Source organism: Martes martes (genome assembly GCF_963455335.1).
Source record: "Martes martes genome assembly, chromosome: 4".
Lineage (NCBI taxonomy): Eukaryota > Metazoa > Chordata > Mammalia > Carnivora > Mustelidae > Martes > Martes martes.
In genome coordinates this window covers 175,054,317-175,070,015 of record NC_137891.1, presented here as the reverse complement: position 1 = coordinate 175,070,015, position 15,699 = coordinate 175,054,317, and the positions used below count along the sequence as shown (strand labels likewise).

At 55.7% G+C, this 15,699-nt stretch overlaps 1 protein-coding gene across 2 annotated transcripts; it reads left to right on the top strand.

Moving 5' to 3' along the window:
* The first annotated feature begins 1,660 nt into the window (after positions 1-1,660).
* Positions 1,661-6,998, top strand: C1QB (complement C1q B chain). 2 transcript variants are annotated; one of them, XM_080801442.1, is made up of 3 exons: positions 1,661-1,739; positions 4,887-5,084; positions 6,256-6,998. In XM_080801442.1, exons 2-3 carry the CDS (start codon positions 4,910-4,912, stop codon positions 6,828-6,830), a joined length of 750 nt encoding a protein of 249 aa, XP_080657568.1. In that variant the 5' UTR covers positions 1,661-1,739; positions 4,887-4,909; the 3' UTR covers positions 6,831-6,998. The 2 variants fall into 2 exon arrangements, with proteins under 2 accessions (XP_080657568.1, XP_080657569.1); XM_080801443.1 differs by lacking the exon at positions 1,661-1,739 and adding an exon at positions 2,550-2,625 and having other exon boundaries at positions 6,256-6,977.
* The last annotated feature ends 8,701 nt before the right edge of the window (positions 6,999-15,699 follow it).

Sequence of the window (15,699 nt, the reverse complement as noted above, 5' to 3'; positions counted from 1 at the left end):
GAGGGACACCTGTCCACATGAGGGGTACCCATACCTGTGAGGGGCACTCATCCCTGCAAGGGGCACCCATCCCAGTGAGGGGCACCAATCCCAGTGAGGAGGACCTGTCCCAGAGAGGGACACTTGTCTCTGCGAGGGGCACCCATCCCAGGGAAGGGCATCTGTCCCAGAGAGGGACACCTGTCCCCATGAGGGGCACCTGTCCCCACAAGGGGCACCCACCCCTCTGAGGGGCATCACGTTGCCTCAGATGCAGTGTCAGTGAGCAGGCTGAGACCCTGGTGTAAGGGATGGCTGGCTCTGAGTCCCGCAGCTGCCACTTGTATGAGGTGTGGGCTGCAGCCATCCCTTCTTTTTCCTTTTCCTTTCCTTCTTTTTTTCTTTAAGATTTATTTATTTATTTTAGAGAGGAGAGTGTGTGCAGAGAGGTAGAAGGGGAGAAAGGAGGAGAGAAAACAGCACCCCGCTGAGCAGGAGCCAGGCACAGGGCTCGACCCCACGACCCATGAGATCACACACTGAGCCGAAACCAAGAGTCCGACGCTCAAGGGACTGAGTCACCCAGGCGCTCCTAGTCCCCTCTTTTCTCTGACACTTATCACCGAGGCCGTGAGACCACTGCACCATTCAATGTTTAAACCAGTCTCCCCCTGTAGAAGGAACTCTCCTTGGGGACAGGAGACACGGCTGATCTGCTTATGACCCCATCTCCAGCACCCAGCACAGAGAGGCTCGTGATAGACATTTGTTCAGCGATGACTTTCTCCCCTCTGAGCCTCAGTTTCCCCATATAGAAGGCGAGGGGCACGAGCTGGGTGACCTCCAAGCCCGTGTCCAGCCCGGACCTGGTGTGATCCCAGGATCAACAAGCAGTAAGCCCCTGCCTATGCCCATCATGGTCACCAGCTTCGAGCCCTGCTGTAAGCAGAGGAAGGGCTATCAATAAATAATGACCACATTCAAAATTCATGATTAGATAATTTTCGGAGAACAGGGCAAGAGCGGAAGTATAGAATGGGAAGAAGGCAGAGAAGATACACCCAGAAAAGGGAAGCCTGAGACATGTGTGATCTTAGCAATTAACATGCACCCTGTTCTTTCTAGTTTACCCTCCGCTTTCTCCTCCATGATCGCAAATGAGCCCCCCAGTGCCCTGTGCTGTCTACAGCACAGGTGTCCTTATGGTCCCATCATCTAGCAGAGGAAATTGGGGCTCCCTTGGGTCCTCTAGGCAGAGAATATTTTGGCCCCCATTCCAGACCTCAGGAATCAAGTTCACTGTTGAGTGGCAGAGCCAGAAATGAGTCACGGTTTCTGACTCCAAATCCAGTGCTCAGGCCCCAGGCCAGCCATGTTCTCATGTCAGGGAGGAACGCCCATGTCTGCTGGAGGGGATCGCAAGGCTGGGGGACCTTGGCACGCAAGCCACCGGTTGTGGCCGTTCTCCCAGCACAGCCTGTTCTCCCAACAAGTGCTGAGCTGGCGAAACCAAACCGGCCAACCACCCTCCCCATTTACAGTAAACCCCTCCAGATTGCAGAAATGGGACCTGAAACTGCCTGGGTGGGCCAAGAGTGGAGGGGGCCGTCCTGCTGGGCCCAGGGGAGGGGGCCGTCCGGGGAAGGCCCTTCCTGTCTCTGGGGACTGGAACTTCCGCTTTGGCCTGAGAGCAGCAGGCGCCTAGGTCCTGGTCCCACTGCTGCCCAGCCCAGCGGCATCACTGGACATCAGGTTCCCAGGTGAGGTTGGGGCTTGGCGCCTGGGGGGAGCGGCAGCAGGACCCATATGGCAGAGGGTGATGATTTCCAAAGGGGACCCCTTGCGTCCCCTGCCTCAGAGCCACCAGGGGCAAATAACCATGTGGCCCCCTGGGTCCAACCCCAGACCCGGGGAGTCAAACTCCCTGGGGATGGGCTTGGGGGTCTCGGCTAACCCTGAGTGATGGGAGGCACCCACATAAGAGCTTTGGAGTCAGCAAGACTTGAGCTGAGTCCCACTTCTGTCTCTCAGATGCGGGTGACCTGGGGCGAGGCAGGTAACCTCTCTCAGCTTGGACCCTCTCTGGGAATAACAGAACATTCTAGGGGCACTGAGAGCCCCAAAGGAGATCAAGCTTGACCTGGTTCGGGATATGTCAGAGGCAGAGGTGAAATTAGAACCCAGGTCCCCCTCCGCCCAGCCCAGTGTTTCTCCAACACCCGCCTTCTCTCATTTCCTCTCCACCTGCTGAGAAAACTCAGCCGGACTCTTTCAAGGAACGAATTTGACTTGTAGCAGTTAGTAGTTAGCCCTGAGTGAACCGAACCCTGTTTGTCAAGGAGGGGGTGGGGCCACACACCCCATGAGAGACCTCGTTCCTCTCAGGCTCCATCTCATTGACTCCTCCGCCCTGACAGGTGAAAGTTGCTCAGGAGGCCCAGGGAGGTTAAGGCCCTTGCCTGAGGTCATGCAGTGAGCTGGCAGCAGAGGGGCAGGATAAGTCCAGTTGGCCTGATTCCAAGCTGGGGGTGGGGCGGGAAGGGACTGTGGGGGGCTGGAAGGATTTGGGAGGACTGCTGACATGGAAAAGATGTGAGGGGCAAGGCTGGCGGTGGTGCCGCATGGCTGGGAGAGGGATCAGATCAGGTGAGTCCTAGGTCCTTGCCCAAATCTGAGACTCAGTGGCCCCTGAGATGAGCCAGAACCCGGATCTTCCCCCTCCCCCCACCGCACCTCCTGCTTCCCCAGGAAGCCCGAATCTCATGGTGGGTCTGGGCCCACTGCCCTCATGCCCCCCCCCCCCGTCAGATTGGAGCTCTCCACCCCTGGGCGGCATCCCCCTGAGACCTCCTCTCCCCGAGCCCCATCTCCCAAAGGGGCTGGATCCTGTTTTATACTTTTCCAGCCATCCTCTGTCATATCCAGGGGTTCATGGATGATGGGGATAATACAGAAACAGCTTCTATTCGTTCAGCATTTCCACCATGCCAGGTCCTACCTCATCCGTCCTCCCACTAATCCTACGTGCCAGAGGTTGGTATTATCCCCATTTCGTGGAAGGGGAAACACGCCAGAGAGAAGCGATTTGCCTGAGGCCCTTACCTGGGAGAGGCAGAGGCCTGACTGGGGTCCTGGCAGTGTTGCTAGCCTTATGACATCGGGGGTCCCTCACCACTGCCCCTGACACAGAGCCCGCTGGGCCCCTACAGCGGCAGGAGCAGTAAGGATAGACGCCTGCACTGAGTGCCAGCCCCTACCCTGCGCTGCTCCAAATGCCACCACACATTGACCCCACCAGCCTGTCTGGCTCCGAAGCCCACGTTCGAACCACCAGGCTCAATAGCCTCTTAACAGAACACCCTGTGAGGTTGAAGATCTAAAGGACATGGGTTGGAATCCCAGCCCCAAAGTGGCCTTGTGACCTTGATGGGGGTCCCACCCTCTCTAATACCCAGTCTCCCCATCTGGAGAAGGAGAAAGCTGGGTGCCTCCCCGGGGGTGGGTAGGGGCTGTGTTGAGGACCACATGCAATGAGACAGCGGCACGAACCATGTTTGGCCCAGAGCCTGGCTAAGTGCCCAATGTGTGGGTTACTGAAGTGGTCCAATCCGTCATTCTGTAAAATCTCCAGGAAGAATGGGAACCGGTCTCATGCAAAGATAAACAATTTAAGTTTAATTTTTGTTATGTGAATGACCCTCGATTTTTTAAAGATTTATTTATTTTAGAGAGAGAGAGTAAGCATGAGCGGGAGGGGCAGAGGGAGAGGGAGAGAGAGTCCCAAGCAGACTCCGCACTGAGCCCAGAGCCCGACGTGGGGCTTGATCTCACAACCCCAAGATCACAATCTGAGCCAAAACCAAGAGTCAGGTGCCTAACCAACAGCGCCACCCAGGTGTCCCTGTCCCCTCAAATTTTTAAAGCAACAGTGGATCCGATGAGTTTTAAGTTCCCTTCTGTCTTGAGAATTGATGCTGTTGGGGGTTGGCTGTGCTGACCAGATCAAGACAGCACAGTTCTTCCTAGTTCTCTGGGATTCAGAAGTGGCCAGGGTTTCCCTCCTCTCCCAGCCTTTGGAGGGACCTGAGAATATTTCATCACCAGAGATGGACTGTTGTGCCGGCAGGCACACTGGCTTGAGAGGCAGACAGGCCTGGGTTTGAGTCCTGGCTACAGTCCTTCCTGTATGACCCTGAGCAAGTGTTGGGGCCTCCCTGAGCCACTGGGTCCTTTTTGGTATAAAAATAACAGCTTCCTCCAGGCTGTGCTCTGAGGATGTAAAGTGGCCCTCTCTGGAAATAGCACTGGCTCCCTGAACTCAGAAGGTCTATTGAATGAGAACGCTTGCAAGAAAATCCAAAGCCAGAGAACCACAGCCCTGACGTCCCATGCCTCCGACCCCTCACTCCCCTCCAGCCACACTGGCCTCCCTGCAGGGTCCTCGATGCTCCAGGAGCTGTCCTACCTCCGGGTCTTTGCCCCTGCTTCCTTTCCTCCTGGAACATTCTTGCCCGAGCCCTTGCTGAACCTCCAGCTCTCAGCCCGAACACCCCTCTCAGAGACGCCGCCTACCCACTCCCAACCCAGAAAACCATCCACCTGCCCCTCAACCCCAGCTGCTCTCCCTCTCCTTCCAAGCACCCCTGCGTTTCCTACAGAACACTCTGCACAGACTCTCCCTGCTTCCATTTACTTCTCTGTTGACCTGGTTATCATCCGCCTTCTCCTAAGGCTGCCAGTTCCACGAAAGCAGGAGCCATAGCTGTGTCACCCCGGCACCCAGTGCAGGGTCTGACTTGGTGGAAAGGACACACTCAGTGAGTACGTGAAGGGGTGAATGAATGATGGCACACACGCTACGAGTCTCCGTGGTCATAACCCACCTCATCTTCTTGTCCCCCCCGCAGGCGGAAGCTGAGACGGGGCAGGGATGAAGGCCCCGAGGGGCTGCGTTCTGGTGCTGCTGCTGCTCCTGAGTCTGTCGGGTGCCTCCCGGGCCCAGAGCAGCTGTACCGGACACCCGGCCATCCCCGGCATCCCGGGCATCCCCGGTGCACCAGGCTCTAACGGCAAACCTGGGACCCCAGGGATAAAGGGAGAGAAAGGTACTGCCCGCTTTGGGGGATACGTTTGTGTCATTGAGCAAGGCCCCATCTCCTACCTCCCCAGTCACAGCGGCTGACCCGAGAGATCGCAAAAGCACTTGCAAATCCATCAGCTTGCCAAGCCCCCCTTCTCCTCCACCCCTCAATGACTTTGAGAAGAGGGAATTCCAATTCCCATTTTACAGCCTGAAAAACTGACGTCCGGAAGGACTACTGAATTGCCTGAGGGAGCCGCGTCCATATCGAGGCTAAGACCAGACCGTGGCTCTGTCACCCCTAAGTCCATGCAGACAGAGAGCACCGCGGCAGACGCACAGCCCCGGGCTGCCTCCGGGGTGGGTGGCTTCCTCTCCCTGAAATGCAGTTTCTTTACCTACAAAATGTGGGCAGATTCTTTATGGGGTTGTCACAGGGTTCAAATTAGACTTCCCACCAAGACAACCCCCTGTAAAATGTCATTCATTCGTTTATTCATTTAACCAAAACCAACTTTTGTCCTCACATAATCGCAAGTGACCCTCGCAAGCCCGCAAACTATCCTCATGAGCCCATTTTACAGAGGAGGAAGCTGAGCCCCAGAGAGTGTGACTCCATCAAGGGGACATGACTAATAATGGCAGGCGTGGCGGGACATCTGTCTGTCCCTTGGGCCCATGCTTTCAGCCACGATACTCCGCCCCTTCCCTGGAAAACAGGTTTTGTCTCGCACTGTGCCAAACAGAGGGGTAGCGGCCGCATGGAGGGCCCATGAGAAGGTTTCCAAGACCCAATTCTAGGCTCCAGTGAAAGGAATGTCGGGATTGAGTAAAGATGTCTGCCCTGGGGAGGGAGTGAGGAGGGAGAGTATGTGGGCCGAGAATTCATTCTCCGGCTCCAGGCTGGAACCGGGGAGCCTGTATGAGCTGGTGAGGAGGGCAGGCCCAGCATCCTCCCTAAGGAGACACCACTGTCCGCTCCTCGGGTGACAGGTCCCATTGCTGTGGGGAAAGCGGGGCTGGGAGGAGACCCCACCACCCTCCTCTCTTCCACACACAGCAAGCTGAGGCCCAGAGAGGAGCAGGGGCATGGCAGAAGTCACACGGCCAGGCTCCTGGACTCCCAGGCCGCGGTCTCCTTCTTTGGGTTCTCAGTGATCCCTGGCCCATCATGTCTCTTGTCTCTGCTTTTCCAGGGCTGCCAGGGCTGGCTGGAGACCATGGCGAGTTCGGGGAGAAGGGAGACCCAGGGATTCCTGGGAAACCAGGCAAAGTAGGCCCCAAGGGCCCCATTGGCCCCAAAGGCTCCCCAGGCCCCCCGGGAGCCCGTGGCCCCAAGGGCGAGTCAGGGGACTATAAGGCCACACAGAAAATCGCCTTCTCTGCCACGAGGACCATCAACAGCGTCCTGCGGCGGGAGCAGCCCATCCGCTTCGACCACGTGATCACCAACGAGAACCGCAACTACGAACCTCGCAGCGGCAAGTTCACCTGCAACGTGCCCGGCATCTACTACTTCGCCTACCACGCCAGCTCGCGAGGGAACCTGTGCGTGAACCTCATGCGGGGCCGGGAGCGCATGGAGAAGGTGGTCACCTTCTGCGACTACGCCCTGAACACCTTCCAGGTCACCACGGGCGGTGTGGTCCTCAAGCTGAGCGAGGGGGAGAATGTGTTTCTGCAGGCCACAGACAAGAACGCCCTGCTGGGCTTGGAAGGTGCCAATAGCATCTTCTCTGGGTTCTTGCTCTTCCCAGATGCAGAGGTGTGAGCTGTGGGGCTGGCTGGCTCCCTCCCCATCCCCTCCCCCTGCCAGCAAGGCTCACTTGGACCCCCACCCCCACCCCCACCAGACCAAAACGCACAGTAGGGCTCTGTGGATGTTGCTGAATGAATGAGCAAATAAACTTTCCAAGGCCAAAGGACAGTGGTCTAATTCAACTCTGTCTCCCAATACCTAGCACACAGTAGGTGCACTGCAGTGCTGCTTGGATGCTGGTTGAATGAATGAATGAGTGAATGACCTCTGAAAGCAAAAACTCCATCTGATTGGAGGTGAATGGAGAGCCAGACTGCCCAGCTCTGTGACAGCCACACAGTGGGATATGGGGAGGGAACACTGTCTATTGAGCACCTACTGTGTTCCAAGCGCTGGATTAGACCCTTTTGTTTTCTCATTAAGCCTCACACTCATGCTGGGAGATAGGGTACATCGTGCCCAGTTTACAGAGGAGAAGACTGAGGATCAGAGGGACGAAGGGATTGTCCTTGATCCCACAGGCAGAACTGGGCCAGCCCACTGATGACTTGAGACCCCTTTCAAGGCAATGTACTGAGGCTGGACACTACAAAGGTTTTGTCTTTTCTCTTTTCTTTTCTTGTCTTTCCTTTCCTTTCTTTTTTAATATTTCTTTTGAATCTTTATTTGAGAGTGAGAGAAAGAGAGCATGCAAGTAGGGGGAGGGGCAGAGACAGAGGGAGAGAGAATCTCCAGCAGACCCCACACTGAGTGCAGAGCCTGATGCAGGGCTCCATCCCACAACCCTGGGATCACAACCTAAGCCGAAATTAAGAGTCAGAGTCTTCATCGACTGAGCCATCCAGGCGCCTCACTTACAGAAGTTTTCTGCTTATAACATCACATCTCCCCCGCCCAAGGGATCAAGGGGGCCTCCTGTAACATCCAAACTGACTGTGAAATCAAGACCCTTCCCCTCTTGATTCTCCCCACACACACACCCCCCCACTCCCACAAAACCCTTCCCAGCCTGGCACAAACTCGGCCATCCAGTTATAACAAACATCACTAACCTGCTCACTAACCTGTAGCGGTTCCCCACTGCCAACTGGATAGAGTCCCAGCCCATGAGCCTAGCCTTCCAGGCTCTCCGTGGACTGGCCTTCTGGTCTCACCCCTGCCTCTCCCGGACAAGGACTCCACTCGGGACCACCGGGTCCTCTATCTTCAGGCAAGCTCTGTGCTGTCCCACCTCGATGCCCTTATGCTCACAGCTCCCCTCGGCTCCTACACAGCCCCACTCAAGTCGCATCACCTCCCTGCAGCTGGGCCATCCCTGAGCTCGCTCTTCTGGTTCCTCTGACCTCCCCCCGCCCGACTTCTCACATGTGCAGGGCTCAGCACACACAGCCTGCCTCGGGCTTTTCACTCATGCCCAGCCCATCTGCCCAGCCTGGCAGGGCAGAGCTTACCGAACCCCACAGAGCCCAGTGGGCACCACAGCCACTCCATAAAGACCAAGGACACAGGCATAGGACCGTCCACTGTCGCACCCCTCTACCTGCTCACTGTAGCCCCTCCTTCTAGCGCTAGTCCACCAAGACCAAGGACCGATCCTGACCTGGGGTGGGAGGGATTCAAGGCTCTCTACTCCCGCCTACCACAAAGGGTCATGGCAACCAGACGCTTTGGAGACTGGCCTGTTTCTCAGCACTCCGTTCACTGGGCATAGCTTCTGGTCTCCTGGGCCTCAGGCCTGGCCTCGACGACCTGCCCCAACCTCAGACTCTCCAACAGGGACCGGCAGCCTTTTCTCATAGGGACTGGGCCTTCTTTTTGCTGTTCATCCCTTTCGGTACAAAGCATCTGCCTGGTCTTTGACTCTAGGAGTGATCGTTACCACACCACAATGGAGTTACTGAGCCCCTATCGCTCCATGTACCTCGTTCATTCAAGTCCCTCCACAAAGCCCAGGAAATGCAAAGTGCTCTCCCCATTTCACAGGTGAGAATCTGAGGCTCAGAGAGAGCAGGTGATTTGCCCAAGGTCACACAGCAGCAGGGACACAGGGAGGGCCGGAGCCTGCTTCTGTTGGTCTCAAAGCTCTTGCTAAACCCGTGAAGCCTCCTCCTTAGCCCCCCACCTTCCACCCAAATCCATCGGACCTTGCGCGGGCAGGGGGGTGGTTTGTGAGCCTTTGCAGTTGGATCACTCCATACAGGGCTGTACTCCCTGCGCAGGGGCGGACCCGGCTGCAGGTGTCAAGCACACGCAGGGCACCCCCTCTCACTGCAAGGACCCCGGCACAGTCGGCGGTGGCCCAGAAACCAGCGCTTGTCTCCAGTGTTGCCTCTAGCCCACTGGTTCTCTCGCAGGACCCACGCTCCTCTGATGCCTGATGCTGCCACCTTTCCTCCACCGGAACCTGCACCCCCACCCCAGGCAGGACCCTCTTCACAGGGCCCTTTTTGTGCCCTCCCTAGTCAGCTCCCAGATCGGCCAGAAATCCAGGGCTCACTGTGTGTCCCGCCACACCCACCCCATTAAATACACGTGAGTGTACACAAACGTGACTACAAGGAAACCCTTCACCTTTATTATTGCTGTTTCCCAGCCAGTGGGGAGGGTTCACCTCAATGGCTCTCTGGGGAGATGGTTGGAACCAGGAACCAGAACCAAGATAACGGGGGACCCCCGAGGCGACCCTTGACAGCTCTCAGGACCGGCCTAGCCCATCACTGCCTTGATGCCTCCTTTTCTCCTTTGCCCCCTTCTCATAGGGAACAGGATTGGGGTTGAAACTCAGATCTCCTGGCTGGGACAGCAGTTGGGCAGGGGAAGGGAGGGAAGTGGTTCCCCTCAGGCCTATGACCCCTGACCTTGCACACTCCTCTTGACCCTGATTCCCAGCCCTCCACATGCCAGAGCCCTTTAAGATGCAAGTGACAGAAACCCCCTCATTTCGACTTAGGAGCAAAGGAGGAACTTCTCAGGAGAGGCCAGAGGTGTCCTACTGGACCCAGGAGCAGGTGGGACAGCCCAGTCTCCGTGGACATGGGATCCAGACATGGGTGACCCCAGCCCAGGGCCATCTGGTGTCCTTTTGAGACGTCTCAGCTCTGAGCTTCTCTCTGCAGGTTGGCCCTCTCGACTGTTAAGACAAGTGGAGGAAAATGCATGTCTCTAAACAACGGCCTTGCCCACCAACTTAGACCCTTCCCCTCACAGGAGTGACACAGAGACTAATGCCTCCAATTCCCAGATCCCAGCAGAGGGGATCCGACTGGCCCTCTTTGGAGCAGGGATACTGCCCGCCCCATCAGCAGAGGCCTGGAAGGCACAAGCCTGTAGCAATGACAGCAGCTGCTGGTGAGCATTTTCTCCTGTGCTGTCGCAATAAGCCTAACGGGTAGATGTTCTAACCGGTGCTTCTCAAACCACGGGAGAGTCACAGTCCCGGGGAGGGCTGGTATCAGCATTGCTTCTGAGCTCCCTTGTCCTGGTGCTGCAAAAGCCTCTTGGAACCATGCTTCAAGAACCACTGCTCTAGGGGCGCCTGGGTGGCTCAGTGGGTTAAGCCTCTGCCTTCGGCTCAGGTCATGATCCTGGGATCCTGGGATCGAGTCCCACATCTGCTCGGCAGGGAGCCTGCTTCCCTTCCTCTCTCTCTGCCTGCCTTTCTGCCTACTTGTGATCTCTGTCTGTCAAATAAATAAAATAAAAATCTTAAAAAAAAAAAAAAACGCTGCTCTAATCTTCCTGCTCCTGTTCTATAGATAAGAATGCTGAGGCGCAGGGAGGGGATGTTACCTGCCCATGTCACACGGAAGATCTAGGATTTAGATCCAGGCCTATCTAACCCAGCAGTCCTCGTATTCAGCTCTATCCCCTATTCCCCAGACCCCAGGGGCCTGCTAAGAAGAGGAAAGGAGGATAAAGGGCAAAGAAGAAGGCAGGTGGGGGCTGAATGTCCACTGCTCCCACAGTGGACAGCTCTGAGCACTCATGTTGAGTCTTGTAACCTTTACAATTATGTTCCCTTTTCACAGACGGGAACACTGAGGCACAGAGCAGTTAAGTGACTTCCCCATACTGCACAGTTAGTCATAGAACCGGGATTCACTGCAAGGCAGTTCAGCTCCAGAGGCCACGCTCTCTGCTACAGCCGGTGCGAAGCCTCCCAAGGGGTTGTGCAGTGCTGTCGTTAAGAGCACTCGCTCTCCAATCGGACAGACCCAAGTTCAAGTCCCACCTGGGCTTCTTAGCAGCTGGGTGGCCCTGGTTTCCTATTTTACCCTCTTACAAACAGCATAGCCACGAGCAGCCGGCTTGCATCCTTGATTCTTCTCTCCCATTAAATTCCAGCAAGCGGACTCCCTAAGGGCAAGTGCGTGCAAACTTTGAAAGCTTTGATATGCGGTTCCAAAGGCAGGGACAGGCGGTGAAGGCTGAGCGTGCCAGGCCAGCTCCAGGTTTGCTGCCACCAGGGGGAGCAGACACCGCGAGAAGGACAGCCTGGAAGAGGGGCTCAGATGGGCCTCGGAGCTCCACCTCCCGCTCTCCCTCCTCCCCAAGACCGCCCCGCTCCCAGCCTGCGCTCTGAGCTCTTCAGGTGGGGCCCAAGGTCAGCTTTGAAGCCCAAATGTCCTCAAATCGTGGCTCCAGCATCAGCTGGGAGATGGTTAGAAAGGCAGATTCTCGAGCCCCTGGCTGGGTGACTCAGACTCGGGATTTGGGGGGTGTGGGCAGGGCGCTGCAGTCCGTGTTTCTGCAGTCCTGCAGGTGATTTTGAGGGAGCTAAAGTGTGAGAATTACTGCTGTAGACCAGCAGTTGCCAAACTTTTTCCATAAAGGGCCACACAGGAACGATTTCAGGCTTTGTGGGCCATAAATATGGTTTCTGTTGCAACCACTCAGCCCTGCTCCTGACGCCCGGAAATGGCCGTGGACAATCTATAAATAAGCGAGTACAGCTATGTTCCAGCCAATCTTTATGGACACCGGCAGGAGAGTTTTACACTCCTTTCACGTGTCACAAGATATTTTTTTCTTTTGATTTCTCTTCATCCACGTAGAGACGTAAAAGCCATTCTTCACTAGCAAATGGCACACACATCTGTGGGCTTGATTTGTCAACCTGCTCTAAACCCAGGTATGGCTCTAGGCTTGGAAAAAGAGGAGCGGAGACTTGAACCCACCACCGCCGGATTCCCAAGTCAAGGCCGGTCCCCAGAGTCCTAACCTTGGGACATGGACAGAAATACTCTTGACTGTGGAACGGGCATCGCAATCCCCGAGTGATCAGAGGCATGGGGTCTCCGATTGTGGGACAATGAAATCCCCTGGAGACTGGCTAGTGTCTAGGCCCCATCACAGACGTCCTGATTCCGCAGAATCCGGAGGGATCTGGGGAAGAGCCTGCACTTTGCTCAGACACCCCAGATCACTCCGATGGAGAGGGCTCTCTGCCCTCAGTGTGAAGGCCGAGCCAATGGATCCAAGATGAGAAGTGCAGCAAAGGAGGCAAGCCTGGGGCCTCAGGAAGTGGAAGGACAGAGACGCTGTATTCAAATCCCACCTCTGTCACTTATATGCTGTGCATTCTCCAGCTGAGTACTTAACCTCTCTGGGTTATAGTTTGCTCATCTGTAACATGAAGGCAATAATCATATCCACCCCAAAAAGCTGATGAGGCTTAAATGAGATCCTATGTGCAAAGCCCGTGGCACTCAGGAAGTCCTCCACAAGTCTGAGCCACAGCTCCCGGTGGGTTGCTATTAGAATTGAGGTGTTGCCAGGGGCGAGGCGCCTCAAGCTTTGATGATTTGCACCTGGAGTCTTGGGAAAATGCGTATCCCCATTCAGAAGGAGGCCGGGGGTGGAGTCCGAGAGTTTTCTCTAATGAGCTGGGGTTGGGGAAAGGTGATGCCACGGAACCAGGAACCACTCTGGAAGCAGCCAGGACTAGGCCAGAGACCATTCTGGAAGTGGCCACGGTTAGGAGCTCTGGTTCCGCTTGCTGACGGCCACGAGCTGGAATTCTCTCATACCCGGGCAAGCGCTTGGTGGTGAACTTCTCACTGTTACTGCTGCCACTGTGGTCCCTGTGATGATGTCCTGATGGGGACGGCAAGGGAGTTGGCAGGCAGACAAAGGAAAGGACAAAGCGTGGGCAGTTGGTTTCCTGCCGCTGAGCACCCCTTGCTCTGAGCATTGCAGGCCTCACTCTGTTTCTCCTCCATGTCCCCGCCTCTCTGGTCTCCTGCTGACAATGGGCACCAGGTGCCCTGCCTGCGACCGCCCCCACCCAACGTGCACACAAACACATGCCCTCCTCGGAGAGCAAGCTGCGAGCTGCGTTTATTTCCGCACGTAGCCAGGAGGCATGTTCATAGACGACCCTGTTAGCCAGATGCAGGAGAAAAGGGGGTGTTTGTTCAAGAAATCCGGCAGGGCCCACCCAGGCAGGGACACCCACAGCGAGGGGACCCGGCAGAGCAGGAAGCCCCGGGGATGGCAAATCAAGAGCTCCCAGTTCTAGTCTGGCCTTGGAACCTGACTTACTGTGTGACCTCAGATGGCTCGCTACCCCTCTCTGAGGCTCCAATTTCCCGGCAGAAAGAGGGGCTTGAACTAGGTCAGTGGCATTGGACTCGCCTGGAACAGACAGATTCCCAGGCCCACCCCAAGCCCATTGATTGGAAACCGAGGGGAGCTTGGGACCCTCTTAGGAGAAGGGAGAAGCGTTCTGAAGGGTGGTGACGGGGGAAGAAGCTGTGTCCCTCATTCTACCTCACCTATCCCACCGCCGCACCTACACAGAACACAGTGAGGACCCAGGTGGGAACAAAGGAGGCCAGACAGGCACACTCACAGCGCAGAGAGCCCAGTAGATCCATGTTTATCAGATGAATGAACGAAAGCACCGATGTACAGAATCATTCATTGACTGATGAATCTTTCTTACTCCAGAGTGTACAGGGCCTGGAGACAGACATCATACATACACGCTCAGAAAATGATTCGACGCAAGGAAGAAAGAAAAAATGGAAGGAATGGAATGGAATTCCTTCCAAAAAATGGAAGGAATGCCAAAATTATGTCTTATCTGGGGCCCCTGGGTGGCTCTGTCGGTGACGCATCTGACTCCTGGTCTCAGCTCAGGTCATGGTTTTGGCTGTGATCTCAGGGTCGTGAGATCGAGCCCCACATCAGGCTCCACGCTGAGTGTGGAACCTGCTTAAGATTCTCTCTCTCAGGGCGCCTGGGTGGCTCAGTGGGTTAAGCTGCTACCTTCGGCTCAGGTCATGATCTCAGGGTCCTGGGATCGAGTCCCACGTCGGGCTCTCTGCTCAGCAGGGAGCCTGCTTCCCTCTCACTCTCTCTGCCTGCCTCTCTGCCTACTTGTGATCTCTATCTGTCAAATAAATAAATAAAATCTTAAAAAAAAATAAAGATTCTCTCTCTTTCTCCCCTACTGCCCCCCCATCTCTCCTTCCCTCTCAAAAAAAGAAAAAAAAAATATATATATATACCTCCTGCCTAGGAGAGCCTGTATAATAGTATTTCCTAGGCCCTTGGGGCAATTTCGATGGGAAGATTTGGCACTCCAGGGGAAACAAAGGCAGGCAGGGAGAAACGTAACCGAGGTCATGAATGGGCCCACTTAATTTTCACAACACCCCCCACCCATACATGGGTGCCATTACCCCCCCATCAGGCGCATGGAGACTAGGTTACACCCTGATGTTGCAGCAGGGAAGGGAGCCTCGAGGGCTCTCCAGAGGGACGCACTGGCCACAGGTGTGCAGGTCCACAAGGAACAGTGTTTCTTGGGAGCCTTCTTCCCTTCCCTTCCATCCTAGACCTTCCTGCCTCCACCACTTTGTTTTCCTGAAGTCTGTCACAGAGCCGCCACCTTCTTTTTTTTTTTTTAATTTTTACAATTTTATTTATTTATTTGGCAGAGAGAGAGCGAGAGAGTGAGCACAAGCAGGGGATGTGGGAGAGGGAGAAGCAGTCTTCCTGCCGAGGAGGGAACCTGATGTGGGGCTCGATCCCAGGACCCTAGAATCATGACCTGAGCCGAAGGCAGAGGCTTAACAACTGAGCCACCCAGGTGTCCTGTCTCAGTCTTCTCATCCATGCCATGTGGTCCTGCTTGTCCCTATGAGCACTTACACCATCTGGGGAGCAGGGAGGACGCACACGTGGCCACGGTGGACTGAGGACAGGAGAGGCAGACGCGGCGCACGGGCCACCAGGTTCCCGCCCCGAGCTCCATGCACGTTCCCTCCTGGCTTTTCACAGGAGCCCCACCGGGCTCAAATCCAGCTTTGCTGGGCGAGGAAGTCACCTGAGCTCTAGAAAATGGAGCTGTACTGGCTAATACTGGTGTGAGAAATGAGCCAGGGGATACAAAGTGCCTGTCCGGCACACAGTAGGCACACAACCAAGAATGGTTGTCACGAAGAACCACACACCACACCCAACACATAGTAGGTCCTCAACACATATTAGCATTGTCATCTGTAAAATGAAACTATTTGTTGTTGTGAAGTTCCTTGGCATGGGCTGCAAGGGACCAAAAATCTTTGCAGCCACAAAGGTCCTGGACTCGCCTTGGGACAAATTTCCCTTCCTCCGTCCCGTGTGGCCTGGTAGCTGGGGAGTGCAGGCTGTGCCCCGGGGCAGGCCTATCTGCAGCTCTGGGTCCCCAGGCAGCACATCTGGGGCAACTCTTCCTATCGGCCCGGGCATCCACGAGACAGCTGGGCCCTTGTTAGTAGGGCATCTGCACACCTTGTTCGGAACGCGTCGGCTAATGTGATTAAAGACAATACATAAATGTCAACTTTGCTGGGACCCACCCCAGCTGGTTTCCAGGGAAAGAGACCTGAAA

Excerpts from the sequence above, each read along its gene's own strand:
- C1QB (XM_080801442.1), top strand. The coding sequence starts at position 4,910 with ATGAAGGCCCCGAGGGGCTGCGTTCTGGTGCTGCTGCTGCTCCTGAGT. Across the intron at positions 5,085-6,255 it reads AGGGATAAAGGGAGAGAAAG|GGCTGCCAGGGCTGGCTGGA; the intron begins GTACTGCCCGCT and ends CTGCTTTTCCAG.